Genomic DNA, 16,651 nt, shown 5'->3' with positions numbered 1-16,651 from the left:
AAAAACTCAGGATGTCATAATTTTCATCAAAGAGCACTACCTCCACAGTCATCTTGACCAATTCCCAGAGAATCTTGGGTCACTATAGCATGCTATAACTAAGAATAGGGAGAGCGATGCTATCAAGACCTAAAAACCATTGGAAGAGAGGTACCAAGGCAGATGGGATCGGTATATGATGGCTGATTACTGCTGGAGGATGTAACGTGATAGTTCCATTACACCTCATTCACAAAAGTCGTGGAAAATAAAGTTTTTAAGCATTTAAAAATATTATAAACGCTGATTTTGGTCAAATTTTGTATTTTTCTATACACGTCAAAATCTAGAAAACCACACGTAGGAAATCAACAAATTTACTACTAAAGCAACCAGCAAAAGGTCCTCAATCAAAAAATGTATACAGTTCCTTGGCACCAAAACCACTGTTGACCAGTGTTATACTTTTCCTAGCGGAACCCCCGTACTACTCCGCCCGCACGCCCTGCCCCTCCCTTGTGCGTAAACAAGTCGGTGCGAGCGAACAAACGTCAGTTACGAAACGTGGGATAATATTTTTTACGGAACCCTTGCGGCCTTTCCACGGAACCCCAGGGTTCCGCGGACCACCATTCGGGAACCGCTGGCCTACACATTAAAGTACAATGAGTTTCTGATATCATGTAATATCATCTCCCTTATTTTTAAATGACAGTAATATGTATTTGCTTACATATTTAAAAAAATTTACACCATAGAGCATTTCCTCTAAAAGGATTGGCAAAACTAAAATCAATTGATTGTATCCTTTGAAATATCATTACCTTCTCACATAACATTGAGCATTTTATTGTTGTTACAAATGCCCTTTAATTATCTGATTCTTCAGTTAATTTCTGTAATCCAGACTTGTTTTCTACTTAGTCCCAGTAGAATATAATGTCTCTTTTCTATTGTGTGGCAATATTAATTTTGAATCAAAACACATGGCTCGCTTTGCTGAGAAACAAATGACAGCGCTATTTAGATCAAATCACACAATGCTTACACGCACGTTCATAGACATCAGACTTTCACAGATAAGGCAAGCGCACACGGCCTCCTAATACGAAAATGGATACCGTCGCGTCGAAATTTTTTATTTTGTTACAAAATAGTGGCGATTTGATCCCACTATGTTCTACTCAAAAATCTTTGTTCTGCATTAACTTCAGGAATAATAAGCCAGCTACGCAGTAAAGGAAAGTTTTCAATGACGTAAACATCAGTGAGTTATGCTTATTTTATCCTCTTTTACTACTTAGTGAACAAAGGGACAATGTACCCAACAACAAAAATCAACTTGACACATAAAAACGTAGTTACGTTTCTAATTTATGTCATTTTAAGTTTAATAAACGGAACTGAATCTCATGCAAGTAATGTAATGGCCTAAACTCACGTATCAAATACTTTCTTCGAGTGACAGGGCTACGTGTGATACCCGGGACTGTCAATTTAAACCCTCATTCATTAAACACTCGTGCATTCATACCATCATCATCAATGACATTCATTCTGAGCCCCGATTACGGTAATTTTTAACGTCTCCAATCCAGACACGCTTCTCGATTCTGCGATACGATTGGTCAAAACAGCTGACGTACGCTGTTGAACGACCAATCGTATCGCAGAATCGAGAAGCGTGTCTGGATTGGAGACGTTAAATATTACCGTAATCGGGGCTCTGTGTTGCATGTTGTACTTTGTGGCCGCAGTGATATATCGCACACCTAGATCTAAACTGAGACAACTCAAAATAGAAGATTTTAATTCGAACTCGAGTAGGCATTTGTTTCCAAGATAATATCTAAGAACCACGAAGAGCTTGTAGAATTGCTACTTTTAATTGGTTTATGATAAAATATGGAAGTGTGTGTAGTGTAGTCCTCGACACTAGAATTTAGGCAATCATTTTGCGTGCAGATGGAATTGGGTTCTTGACATCATTATTTCCAAGACAACTAAGAATTGCTATCCAAAATATATGGGATTGGTGCCTTCTACAGCACAAAAAGTATGTCAATTGAGTGTGGTTTCAACTACTCAAGTTTTCCAGTTACTACCGTTTTGAAGTGGTATTACATATTTTAGCGCATCATCTGAAAGCGTTCTTTTAGAAGTATGTCAATGTGGACTACCGTATTTGAGCTCGCTAGAACGCCACCGTCTAGTAAGGTTCTGTCACTCGCTGTGGCTAAGAATGTAGCGCAAACTGTTGAGCGTAAACACGATATGAGTATCATTGTATTTGCACTCACTTGTAGGTAGCGTCACTGTAGAATAAGGTCCTATCACTCGCCAGTAGCGTCTACTAGCGGACGAAAATACGGTTGCCCCATAAGTTATTATTCCTTCGGAATAGAGCAACAACCACGAGCTATCAAACAAAACCAATTTTAGGATGTCACTAGATGTCATTTGTGTGTCAGTTTTCAGGATTATTCACTGTTTAGTACATTAATCAATCACTGAATCAGTCACCACGTTTATGAAATGAAGCACATTTCTCATTTCACACGATTTCACTCACGTAAAATCTGAAAAAATCTCAGAGCTCAAATTTTTAGTGAGCCAATGAATGCTAACGAACTGTCAAATAGTTGCAAAAAACGGTTCTGTTACGGTTTCACACAATGTTGCTGCTAGTGACATCTCGCTCGCTCAGTCCTTTGTTGGTCTATTCCGCTAGGTATTAAGCCGCGTTTTCACTAGGAGACATTTATCCCGCGACTCTGTCGCCCGACAAGAAATTCACGTGTCCCGCGCGATGTCATCTACGGGTCGCGAGACTTGTCGCTTGTCGATGCTCTGCGGGCGTCGACCTGCGCGATTTTCGTGTCCCTCGACAATCGCCCGACAGCCTTTGAGTAGTGAGGACGCGTGTCGCTTTGTGTCGCCCCTCGGGCGACATACTGTTCACTACTGGCTAGTGTGAACAAGTCATATGTCGAGGGACAAAGTTGCAGAGACAAACTCAGTGCCGTAACTAGCCTTTTATGCGCCCGGTGCGAGCTTTCAAAACTGCGCCCTTGAAAAATGCTTGGTCTGGTCATTTCTGCGCCCCTCCAGGGTCTGCGCCCTGTGCCTGGGCACCGCTGGCACCGCCCTAGTTACGGCACTGGACAAACTACGTGAATGTCGGCGACTTATCTCTGAGACATGTAAAGTGAAAACGTGGCTTTAACAGTATGATGTGCCCTTATTGACTGGTGTGAGTACCCAAATTGCAAGTTTCCGAGTTGCAACAGTTGAGCGGTGGTGCGATACAGGGTGTTCACCTGAAGGCGTTCTTCTCGAGCGCCGGCTCCCACTCGGCGTCGTCGGGGTCGTCGCCGCCGTAAGGGGACACCGAGAGCGGCGACAGCGAACTGGTGTCTTCGTCCGGAGGCAGCTCCGGCTGGGAAAAATTATAATAATTTCAATATGTGTTTTATTTCTATTCTGTTAGCTTACGGTCAAACGTCAAGAGGTTGTTAAATGACTGATGCTAATTCGAGAGGAAACACCACTGAATTGATTATATTTATAAAATAATTATATAATAATAATAAATCATTTATTTGCCAGAATACGGTTACAAATGGTTATAAAAAGAGAAGTTTCCAATATATTCTATCGTACATACGATGTGCAAATATTACAAAAAATACGGTTATGTTTTTAATATTAAAAAGTAGTATCATAATTAATTGAATATCATGCAAATGTCAGAAAATGATTATGAATTATTATTGAAATAGCACAAATATATTATTACATTAGATTCATACAATGTCAATGATACGACGAATTGGAAATAATAAGTGTGTTGAACATTCAGCATTCTTGCGATTAAATCAACATGTTGATTGTCTCCACAAATTTTTAAATGTGTTTCATTCTCAATTTTATTAATTACCTATCGGTTATTTTCTTCACTTCAGCCCACTAATTTACTCATGCTTTTTCAACCTCAACCTCTTGCAAATGAAACATTAAAAGGCATATCTGTGTTTTCGTAGCAGTCTCATTTATAATAATCACTGCATAATGCATGCATGCACACACAACAAATAAAGGATATTAGTTAAGTTAGCTGTAAACAGTTTTTCCCACCAAATGCGATTTCATGTACCCATTTCTGCGAGCTAAATAATACTAATTTTCAAGTAATGAGCACTTGGGCTGATTTTTCAATCGTCAGATAACTTAGAACTGAAGAATAAGTTTAGAGCATTGACAGTTTCAATATGGGAAAAATGACAAAAAAATCACAAGGTTATTCTACAGGTAAAAGATATCTGAGGATTGAAAAATCAGCTCTTATATGACTAAATTCTTAAAAAAAAAAGGAAACAAAAAAACAAATGCTCTCTAAAAAAAAAACAAAAAAAAGTGTTCATCAGTTCTACAAAACAAATCAAACTCATTTTGAACTTATAAAAAGAAGCGAAAAACAAATTGTCCACTTATGAAAAGAAAAAAAGTTGTCTTTTTAAAAAACGAACGAATAAAAAAAGTATTTCATGCGGCGACGGTGTTTTGTTTACCTGCGGGCTGTCGGGCGCGGGCGGCAGGTGTCCGTCAGGCATGCACGCCACCATGGCCTGGTAGGCCGCGTCGGGCAGCGGGAAGCGCCGCGGCGAGTACGGCCGAACCGTCTGCAACACCCGGTATAGCCGGTTACGGACTGCGCACGTTTGGGACAAAAGATTTTTAGGCGACGAATAATAGACTTTATAGTTTTAGCGCTACGGTTCAAATAGGGTATTTGCCACCACCAATTGGCGTACTTTTTAAAACTGTCAAAACAAGACTGCCATAGATTTTGTATGGCAATACTAGCCAGTAACGTCACTATTTTGTCAACTCAATTTTCTATTATAATGCAAACAAAAATCTTATTACAGGTAATAATTAATTAAATTTTTAAGACCAGAATGAAGTGAATTTTTAAAAAAGTTGTGCTTTATAATTATTGGGGAGTGGTGGCAAATACCAAATTGCAATGTTTATGGTTTTAGCGAGCCGGCATGTATAGGAATACCGAAGCACCATCCCATGTTGCAATTTCAACCGTATCGTTAAAAGTATAAGGTACATTGTTATTCGTCACCTAAAAATCTCTAGCCACTGTCCCGATAATGTGTGCAGCCTCTTAGTTTGTTATTATAAAGTGGCCATGGCGGCTCGCAGCCCTGAATTTGAACGCGGGTAAACCGAGAAATGATACCGCGGTTAAATGGTATTTAATTTAATACATAGCCCGAAATTCAGGTTCAAATCGTATTACCGAGTCGAATTTCTAGATGAGTTTATATTAGATCCCCGTCAACAGACAAGCAATGTTTATAAAAAAAACACCCGAAATTAGTAGTTAGGGTAGCCGAGTAGTTTAATGTGAGGTGAAGTAAGCATTCATTGTTAGCAAAACCGTTATCAAATAACCTAAAATTATTGTGTAAAGTTCCATGACCAGTAACAAATAAATCAGTTACCTATAAATAAAGCCTAAATTCATTGAGTTCAGTGTTTCTGTGTCTATTTATTTTCCTCCTCGATGAATGAAAGGAAACTGTCAGAACAAGCCAAACAAAGTTATTTTAATCTTATTATTGGAGAATGAAGATTTAGTTTTGTGCAAGAAGGAACATTATAGAGTGTGAATGAAAATATTATTTCTGGCGATTATAGAGGGTATGAACTATGAATGGTCGGCAAGTTATTTTATAAACTGTTATAAAAGTATCAAGTCCCATAAAAATTCATAAAATAAAATTCATAAAATTCATTTATTTTTGCAAATAGGCTTTAAAAAAGCGCTTTTACACGTCCCAATATTAACCCTACCACTGCTTCGGGACAATAAATGGGCCAGTGCTGAGAAGAAGCAGCGCAAGAAACTCAGTCACTATTGTCAGCCTTCTTTTCAAGGTTCTTTTTAACACTCGTCTTCTTCGAATGGATTCGAATAAAAATATTAGGAGTATCAGGACTGAGTTCTTTGAAGAGAATTAAGGGTTTGCCAAAAATAAAAAATCTGTTTCAGACCTTCTTACTGCTGCTTCATAATTTTCAGACTTAATGTCACTCAACAATCTCATCATTTATGAGATTGATGTCCGTTTTCACCATCAATCCCTATTTTTTTAGTGACCCCTATGAAATCAAAATTCCTGTTGTGTCACCCACAGATTACAGAAACTAAAGGGAGATGTAAAAGGGGGCGGGGCCGGTATCGCAAGTCGCAACAATATGCCCAAAAACAGAACACAATTCTCGTGATAGCAATGATGACAGCAGAGACGTTATAATGTAAAGTTTATATTGCTTGCGTAGTACTAACGATTATTCGAACGTTGAGTAAATACCGCAGTGGATAATGAGTTACTTTGTGTGTGTGAATTTCTAATGCGACAATGAGTTTCGAACTCAGCGCATTAGTTGGCATCGCTCTATATCTCTACTGTGTTACCATAGGGTCACTTAAACATTAGGGATTGATGGTGAAAACAGGCATTGGTTTTTTTTTTTATGTGACAGGAGGCAAACGAGCAGACGGATCAGCTGATGGTAAGTGATTACCGTCGCCCATAGACACCCGCAGACCCAGGGGCGTTACAGGTGAGTTGCCGGCCTTTAATGTGAAGATACGCTCTCTTCTTGAAAGCTTACTATTAAGCGATTATCACACTGCGCCGCGCTCCGCCGCGGTACGCGGGACGACAGATTTAATCATTGAATGCAAGTATCTCAATTTGTATAGAAAACACGCGCGGCACAACACACTGACAACGCGTCTGCGCGCGGGATTTTTTATATGAAATCACGCGGACCGCGGTGCAGTGTGATTATCGTCTAATGCCCGTTTTCACCATCAATCCCTCATTTTTAAGTGATCCCTATGGTAACATATAATATGAATTTTGTTTTCAAAGGGGTCACTTAAAAATTAGGGATTGTTGGTGAAAACGGGCATAAGGCGGTTATCACACTGCGCCGCGCTCCGCCGCGGTACGCGGGACGACAGATTTAATCATTGTATGCAAGTATCTCAGTTTGTATAGAAAACACGCGCGGCACTTCACACTGACAACGCGTCCGCGCGCGTGATTTTTTATATGAAATCACGCGGACCGCGGCGGAGCGCGGTGCAGTGTGATAATCGTCTAATGCCCGTTTGCACCATTAATCCCTAATTTTTAAGTGACCCCTATGGTAACAAATAACAGAAATTTTGTTTACATAGGGGTCAATTAAACATTAACGATTGTTTGTGAAATCCAGCATAAGTGTGTCATCGTAAGTACCTCGTGCGGCGTTTGCGGCGGCGGCGGCACCGGCTCAGGCTGGGTTGGCGGCGGCTCAGGCTGGGCGTCTGGCGCGTCGGGCGCGTGGCGGCGGCGCGGCTTGCGAGCGTAGCGGCTTCGCTCGCGCTGTTCGGCGCGCACGTGACGCGCTGCGACTGCCGCCTCGGATACGTCCTCGTCCTGAAAGATTGGGTTTGGTGTCAGGCTCCCAGCATACTAATAATATAATAATAATAATATAAGCCTTTATTCTGATTCGATCAATCTGATTGGGCAGGCCTCCTACTAGGTGGACCGACGATCTGGTAAAGGTCGCGGGAAGAGCCTGGATGCAAGCAGCGCAGGACCGTTCATTGTGGAAAACCTTGGGGGAGGCCTTTGTCCAGCAGTGGACGTCATTTGGCTGAAAAAAGAAAAAAAAAGAAAGCCTTTATTACTGGATTACAAGGTATTTTACAACATTAACATTTCATTTTACAATTTAGCTGCACTCATCTCCAGTTTGTCCTTGGACATAGGCCTCCTCCAATGATCTCCATGCTTCTCTGTTTCTAGCCATTTATGGCCATAACGGCCCTGCTAATTCGCGGATATCGTCCTCCCATCTTTTTGCTTGTCTGCCTCTACTTCTTTCCCAGCATACTACCACAGAATAATAATAAGTACTACCACAGAATAATAATAAGTACTACGTACAGAAGTATTACTTCGCGAAGGTATTTAAAAAAATGTATGCTCAATGTCATTAACAATATGGTGTTTAATTTAGCTTGTCTCAAGAGTCAAGCACCATTTTGTTGACAAACATCAGTGATCGGCACTGCGCCGAAGCTATAGGGGCTGACTTCGGTAAAATGATGTGACGAGAGGTGCCAAACTGCAGAAAATGACGGAGGAAATACATGATTATGCATGAATTATCATGAATAATATTAACCACTTATTTACCTCTCAGTGTCTTCAAGCAACTTAAAAAAGTACATTCTGTTTTTATTATTATTTTTTTCCATCATACACAAGAATACGCGTGCGTGAGTCAATGCTCGCTCCTATGTGAGGCCTTGTCAAATAGTAATCCTGTAGGGTGCCATCGTGTTCGTTTTGTTTTCGATGTAAATTCGCGGAGATGAACGAACAGGCCTGATACTACTAACGAGACTTTTTTTATACATAACAAAGCAAGTATTTAAGCACCATGTCGTTAAGGCGATTAGAGTCCTCAATGACCTTGGGCGTTTGACCTTCACGCCGCGAGCAACACCCGCGTACCCCGCACCAAAAACTCCGATTTGACACCGATCAAAAATACACGGGCATAGGTAGATACAGAATAGAAGCTCTTTCTTCATACATTACTGCCTATTATTTTAAACTTAAATTGATGAACCTTGATGTCGGTGTCATTTAACTCAGGCGTAAAGGTATTTAATAAAAATAACAAAATCCATGAACATTTTGTACGGGATAAAATTTTATTTTATTTTTCGTAAATTTTCTAATGCTTTTGTCGGTTCAGTCGTTCTCGAAATTTGAACAAACCCGACTTTATTACAAGCTTTTATTTAGCTTGCAATTTATGATGTATGTAGGTAATTACATAAATGTTTGTTCGGGTGGAATCTTGCAAGCTGAATTAGTTGCAAGCTGAATTAGTTAGACCAACTTCCTGACGACAACTAGGCTAGATGACAAACCCCTGACCCTGTATAAGCAAGTACCTAGAAATTTTCATAAGTTTAAAAAAGTGAAAAATACATTTAGAGTTTTTTTTTTGGTAAGTTCACCGACGGTCTTATTCAAACTCTTGCTACTTTCTTGCTTTATCCACGAAACATCCCTATTCTTCGAAATTATTACGATCTACAAACGGAAAATCTCTGCTACTACGCCGCAGTAAATTCCCCATCATAAATCAAAAGGCTGGCAGCTATTTCGGCCAGAGAATTAGCCTGGCCATTCAACGTGGCAATGCTGCCAGCCTTTTGGGCACCATTCCTGACTGCGGCGCTGGGGGTGAAGTATTTTTTATTTTGTAAATAGTTTTTATCATTAGTAATTTTAAATTTTTAGTTTTTAAGTCATTTTAAGTTAATGTATTATTATAAAATTTATTCTCTAATAAACAAGCTCTTGTATGCTAATAATTTTGGTTTCATGACATGCTCCTAAAATTCATCATTTTTTCATTGATTTCAGTTTTTATCTGCGAAACTTTTTAATAATATAGGTACGTTTCATGGTTTGGTAATTTAGGGAAGTTTATTTTCACTTAACATGAAAAATATGGTATCAATGTACTGAGTACCTATGCACCTTCAGTGGCAACAACAAGGTCTACTGGGTACCTATAGTCTACTAAAGGCATGAAATAGATTAATTTCACTAAAAATTAAAACCAACTCCAAAACGAATCAATAAAAGGTAGGACACCGACACCAACTCCGAAAATGGCTAATTTTGTAATCAGTATCCATATTTTTAATAAGCTCTATAGAACAATTCAATACCACTTTATCTTAATTTTTTTTAATGTGACAGGAGGCAAACGAGCAAACGGATCACCTGTTGGTAAATGATTACCGTCACCCATAGACACCCGCAGACCCAGGGGCGTTACAGGTGTTATTTTTAATTGTGGTATTTTCGCGAAGAAACATATTTAAAATCTAATTCTAATAAGTATGAAAAATATAAATTGTTTTCTTCACGTAAATCGATTAAGTTACAGATTCTGACTAGCTCCTAATTTGGATACTGATTGCAAAGGCCTAGTAAATAAATAACGTAATAATTTTTCTACTTGTATTTATCTAGTGCAGTTGTTTTGGAGTCAATTATAGTTTTTTTACACTAATAGATTCTATTCAGGTAGAAAATAGCGTCTGAGCGCGTCATAATTCAATTGTATCGTCTGACTGCACGTACTCTATGAACAATTCTGACATAAAATCTATTGTCGAACAAAAGCTGGGTTGCACCATCTTACTTCAACTTTGACAAGCGTCAAAAGTCTGTCTAACTCCATACAAAAAACACCGGTTATCGCCAAAGCTACGGTCAAAGTTAGGTCACGTCAGGTGGTGCAACTTAGCCAAAGAAAAAATTCATTTTGATCGCTAATGTCAGTTTGTAGCGAGTGACACAACCTCCCCGTCTGAAGGCCAGCGGCCGACTGCCGCCCGCACCCCGCGAAGGCCCCCTCAACAGCAAAACGTTCGGAATTTATCAAAAGTAAAATTTATGAATGAAAGTAATGTTCGATTGAAAAACGCAACGTGTCATTTAAAGATTAAAGAATTCCCAATCTATTCGTGCAAAAATCTTTTAAATTAACATAGCCGTTTTGGAGGAGTAGGGAATTTAAGTAAAAAATCGATGTCCCGTATTTATTTTTTTAATCCAAAACAAAGAGACGTAGCGAAAATTCAAACGTCACAAATGTAGTCCTTGAACTGTTGTATAACATATATTTTTTTCAACTATTTCTGTCCAGCAGTAAAAGAGGAGTAGGCTTTACAAAATGCCCATTTGGCGCGGATTGAGGACACTAATCGCCTTAAGTGGGATGGTACATATCTGCCCTGTAAGTGTCTATTAACTCTCACCTTTAAAAGGCCCGGATTAATACCACCAAATCAATGTAAACGTTAGAATGTCAGGTGTATTGTCACAGTACTCACAGTAATGAATAATATAAATATGAAATAAATCTACATACCTATCGTGTACCTTCATCTTCCCGTAGTTACCTCCATAAAACGGGAACAATATCATCTTTTGTGACAATACACCCGCCATTCTGACGTCCACTCAATCAATTTCATGTGCGAGATCAAGAGATGTAGTAGCAATACAGTCATGTAGTCAGCATCAGTAGTCAGTCAATCTGACGACTGACTTTTGATCTCTTACTGACGTAAGTGACCAAAAAGTTGCCACTTGCAATAAAGACGTGTTGCGAAGCGAAAAGACTTATTGCCTACTTTGGGTGTCGCGAACTATTTGACGCTAACGTTTTTAGAACTATGAATTACCTTATTTTTATAGTTTTCACAGTAAATGGAATTTTGCTACAGTTCACAAGCGCCAAATCTTGATCTAACTTAACTGAATTAAAAAACATTCAAAAACCAAAAAGAAGTATAAAATACATACATCAGATTCCACCGAGTATCGGTCTGATTTGGAGACCCCATTGTTTAGAGGCACTTCAGGAATCTCAAGCACTCGCCATCTAGAACAAACAATGACAACAATGTAACTTTTGACCATGGCTCACCTATTTGATTGAATGCTCTGTGACCCTCACGTTTGCACAAGACAGAACAGAACAAGTGGCACTTTTTTATCGAATCTAAAATGGAATCTGTTGTAACTCTATGGAGAACAGATGGAAAGAAGATCAAAATGCCTTTTATGTATGCAAAAAAGGCCTTTCGACATTTTGCCACTTGTCTAAGGGGACTTGAGCCATTAGGATGGTCTCGTTTTGGTTGGGGTCAATACAGTGCCGAAATACGTTATATAGGTAGTTCTCCCACAAGCTTTTGATCAGCAGTGGACCCTCTTTGGTTGATATCAATATAGTGCAAAATTTAAACGCGCGTTGTAAAGAAACAATATGGAATGACATTTTATACTAGTGTTCAGTTCAACCCGCGTATAAGTTTTGTAGAAAAGAAGTTACCTCCTTATTAATAGTTACATCCTAAAGCCCGGTCCGTGAGCACGTAGAATTTCGTCCAATGACCCCAAGCTACCCATCCTTATCGCTCGCGCCTAATTATATTGCTGTCGCGACTGTGCGACTGGCACCAGCAGTGAGTGTGCGAGCGCGATAGCAACATAATTACGCGCGAGCAATAAGGATGGGTAGCTTGGGGTCATTGGACAAAATTCTACGTGCTCACGGACCAGACTATAGTTGAACACTGTTTTAAAGTGTCATTTTCATTTAAAACAGAGTTCAACTAGGGTGTAACTTTTATTAATAAGAGGGTTAATGTTAATCGATGTCAGTACTAACTTGGGCGTGATGATCTCTTTGTAGGTGAGTATCTGCGGTCGCGTGGCCGCGGCTACGCTCTGCGGTATGACAATGTTGTCGATGTCGTACGACGCGCGCCGCGTGCGGCTTTCCGTGCTCGGTCGGCCGCGCCCTCTGAGGATAAACAATACAATTTAAATACATAATAATAAATTAATGAACGAAATTAGCACTTTAGTTCGTTTACGGATCTCCTCATCTTCTCAAAATGACAACCGGGATGCAAAATGTCCACTTCTCGAAATTACAACTTCTTAAAATGTCAACTTCGCTAAAAGACAACTTCTCATAATAATATTGTCTATTTCGGATATTTCGATTATTTGTGGATATTTTGCGTCCCGGTTGTCATTTTGATGACTAAGGCTCTGATTCGATCTCGTAAAGAAACACCGAGCACCTTTCCATAGGGCGCTGTGCAACTTTGAGCTTCTGTATAAGGCCTATAATGAGAGGCCACGTCTCCGAATCATAAGTCATCACTGGACCGACGGATTAGCAAGCTGAAGTGGCAATAGGCAGGGCATATAGTATGCAGAACTGACGGTCGATGGGACGTTCAGGGTACGCGACCGAAGACATTGTAAAGTTAGTAAAGTTAGCAAGAAGGTGGACGCAGGTCGTTACCAATCAGGCAACATGGAAAGCATTGTGGAAGGCCTATGTTCAGCAGAGGACGTCCTATGATTGAAATGATGATGATGAATGAAGTTATACAACTCTAAGGCCTTCAAGACACGCGTGAATAGGCATCTTCTAGGAAGCTCGCTACGTCATATACAGTGTGTCCGGGCTTGTAGTGATCAAACTTTAAGGGCAAAATCTAGGGACAATTTTATCGATAAAAATACTTCAAATTTGGGGCCTGACCCATTTCTCGAAAAATTACATCGATTTAAGTTTTTAATTTTTAGTTTACACCTCTTCTTTAAAAAACAAGTGAAAGCGTAGGTAGCTTAACATAAATAGGCAAATATTTTATATCATGCGATAGCCAATAAAATTATCTATTAGTTGAAGAAGAAAGCAGACACAAGTTTCATACATTTTATGGGAGTAAGAATGGATTTAATTAGAAAAATACATTACTTTTTTCACTTCTTTTTCAGTTATTTTCCAACACAAGAAAAACCAGGTCGTTAAGGTATGTTTTATTTGCATTGTATTTTTAGTATTTGAGCTATTCTACAAAACAAATGTAAATTTATTAGTCTACGTCTGTTAGTTTAGACGTAATTGTTGAACAAAGATACCCTTTCCCAGCGGTTTCCATAGCGCACGCGACATGCGAAAATGCACTGCCTGAAAGAATCACACAACCTATTCCGATTACTATGGAAACCGCTGGGAAGGGGTATCTTTGTTCAACAATTACGTCGAAACTAATAGACGTAGACTAATAAATTTACATTCGTTTTGTAGAATAGCTCAAATACTAAAAATACAATGCAAATAAAACATACCTTAACGACCTGGTTTTTCTTGTGTTGGAAAATAACTGAAAAAGAAGTGAAAAAAGTAATGTATTTTTCTAATGAAATCCATTCTTACTCCCATAAAATGTATGAAACTTGTGTCTGGTTTCTTCTTCTACTAATAGATAATTTTATTGGCTATCGCATGATATAAAATATTTGCCTATTAATGTTAAGCTACCCACGCTTTCACTTGTTTTTTAAAGAAGAGGTGTAAACTAAAATTTAAAAACTTAAATCGATGTAATTTTTCGAGAAATGGGTCAAGCCAAAAATTTGAAGTATTTTCATCGATAAAATTGTCCATAGATTACGCCCTTAAAGTTTGATCACTACATGCCCGGACACACTGTATAGCATCTGCACTCCTTGGGCGATATTGTATTTGTTTTTTAGAAGTAAGTAGGGTTTTGAAGAGCACTTTTACACGTCCCAACCTTACCACAGCTTCGGGACAATAATATGGGCCAGTGCTGGCAAGAAGCAGCGCAAGAAACTCAGTCACTATTGTCAGTAACAGTGAACAAATTAGATTAGAAATAGAAAAAACGTACCTTTCGCTTGATACAGAAGTGTCATCTTCCCTGTCTCTTTCTCGTATCTTCCGGGACAGCGGCGGTCTTCCTCTTTTCAACCCTGAAAATTAAGATGAGAAATGTTAATTCTTATCCATAATTTATAGTGCAATTGACGCGTTGACTTGATAATGAGGGAAATAAAACGTATTGTGTTGTTTGTGGACCGGATAAATAAATATAAATAAATAAAAATCATTTATTGTTTCCCACAACCAAAATTTAAAAGTTACAATTAAAATTAAAACTAAAGTAAATTAAATACAGGAAACAAAAGGCCATGAGGTTCAGCTCAATCTGCCTCGAGAGTAAGTCCCGGGCAAATATTCACGCGTGGGGTGATTCTTGTGAAGCCTACTGGTCGCGTTTTCGGCGTAGGCGTGACGCAAAAACCTAACGATTTGTTTTCGGTTACTCACGCGTGGGGTGTTTCTTGATACCTACTCGGCGTGTTCTCGTCATGAGCGTGAATGAGGGCGCAAAAACCTATATAAATGCAGATCGAATAAAGATTTTCTTGTACTTATTGGTCACTCACGCGTGGGGCGTTTCTTGTGAAGCCTGCTGGGCACTTGGACGTGGGCGTATGCGCGTGGTGGTGACTGATAATGGTGACAATAAAAACTATTTTGCAGTGATTATTTGCAGATCGGTCACGTGGGGTGCTTCTTGTGAAGCCTGCTAGGCGCTTGGGTGTGGTCACGAAGCAAAAACCTATCGATATGCAGATCGAATAAAGATTTTCTTGTACTTATTGGTCACTCACGCGTGGGGTGTTTCTTGTGAAGCCTGCTGGGCGGCCGGCCCGGCCCGGCGCGCGGTCTGAACCACGAGCGCGACACTAGCGCTGACACGTGGACTGACCTAGTGTTTGTGGACTAGTTACTCACGCGTGGGGTGTTTCTTGTGAAGCCTGCTGGGCGGCCGGCCCGGCCCGGCGCGCGGTCTGAACCACGAGCGCGACACTAGCGCTGACACGTGGACTGACCTAGTGTTTGTGGACTAGTTACTCACGCGTGGGGTGTTTCTTGTGAAGCCTGCTAAGCGCCTGTGCATGAGTTTGCGCGTATGCGCGTGGTAGTGACCGGAACCACGCGCGCGATACTAGTGCTGACATTGATTTCCGCGTGGAAGGCTTCTTGATGCCTACTCGGCGTGGTCTGGACGCGAAGCAGCGACAGACTATAGACACTAACTATAGATATTTTATGGAGCGATTACTCACGCGTGGGACGTTTCTTATTACACCTGCTGGGCGCCTCTGCTTGGGCCTGGACGTGAGCATGGGCGCAAAGATAGATTTGTAGATCGGCTACTCACGCGTATGGCATTTCTAGTGATACCTACTCGGCGTGTTCTGCGCTTAGGTGCAAAGCAAAAACCTATTGATTTGTGTCAATTGTCCCCTCCTATATTTTTGTGTATATTTTACGTCTGATCTGGTGTACAATAAAGTGTGTTTTACTATCAGTTACTCATGCGATTTTTGATGCCTACTCGGCGTGTTTTGGGCGTAGATGCGACGAAAAACCTATAGCTTTGTGGATCGATTACTTACGCGTGGGGTGTTTCTTGTGGAGCCTGCTGGGCGGCTGGGCTGGAGCCTGCGCGTGCGCGCGCGGTAGTGATGCGTTGTGCGCGCCGCGCGGCCGTAACCACGCAATACTAGTGCTGACGCGTGGACTGACCTAGTGTTTGTGGAGCAGTTACTCACGCGTGGGGTGTTTCTTGTGGAGCCTGCTGGGCGTCTGGGCTTGAGCTTGAGCGTGAGCGCGTGGTAGTGACTGGAACCACGCGCGCGATACTAAAGCCTGGTCCGTCCGCGCGTCGCACAGTCGCAACAGCAATATAATTACGCGCGAGCGATAAGGATGGGTAGTTTGGGGTCATTGGACGGGATTCTACGTGCTCACGGACCAGGCTTTAGTGCCGACATAGATTTGTGGACCAGTCACTTATGCGTTGAAGGCTTCTCTTGATGCCTGTAGCTACTGGACGCGAAGCAGCGACACACTATAGATTTATAGACCGATAACTCACGCGTGGCGTGGGGCGTTTCTTGTGAACCTCCTGGACGCCTGGGCTTGGGCGCAAAGATTTGTAGATCGGCTACTCACGCCTATGGCATTTCTAGTAATACCTACTCGGCGTGTTCTGCGCTTAGGTGCAAAGCAAAAACCTATTGATTTGTGTCAATTGTCCCCCCCTATATTTTTGTGTATATTTTTTCGTCTGGTCTGGTAT

At 40.6% G+C, this 16,651-nt stretch overlaps 1 protein-coding gene across 6 annotated transcripts in view; it reads right to left on the bottom strand.

Moving 5' to 3' along the window:
• Positions 1-3,142: 3,142 nt before the first annotated feature.
• The window catches only part of nsl1 (non-specific lethal 1), a 29,253-nt gene continuing 15,744 nt past the window's right edge, over positions 3,143-16,651 (bottom strand). For 5 of the 6 annotated variants that reach the window (XM_028318244.1, XM_028318245.1, XM_028318241.1 and 2 more), the window contains 6 exons: positions 14,387-14,468; positions 12,337-12,471; positions 11,466-11,544; positions 7,311-7,490; positions 4,551-4,661; positions 3,143-3,418 (listed from right to left, as the gene is read on the bottom strand). In XM_028318244.1, the coding sequence (XP_028174045.1) occupies positions 3,296-3,418; positions 4,551-4,661; positions 7,311-7,490; positions 11,466-11,544; positions 12,337-12,471; positions 14,387-14,468 (710 nt within the window). In that variant the 3' untranslated portion in view covers positions 3,143-3,295. The remainder of the gene's footprint in view (positions 3,419-4,550; positions 4,662-7,310; positions 7,491-11,465; positions 11,545-12,336; positions 12,472-14,386; positions 14,469-16,651) is intronic. The other variant, XM_028318246.1, reaches the window with a different exon arrangement.

Source organism: Ostrinia furnacalis, unplaced genomic scaffold (genome assembly GCF_004193835.3).
Source record: "Ostrinia furnacalis isolate ACB-3 unplaced genomic scaffold, ASM419383v2 OfSCF6699, whole genome shotgun sequence".
Classification (NCBI taxonomy): Eukaryota; Metazoa; Arthropoda; class Insecta; order Lepidoptera; family Crambidae; genus Ostrinia; species Ostrinia furnacalis.
Note: the sequence above shows the minus strand (reverse complement) of the source record. Positions and strands in the feature narration are given on the sequence as shown.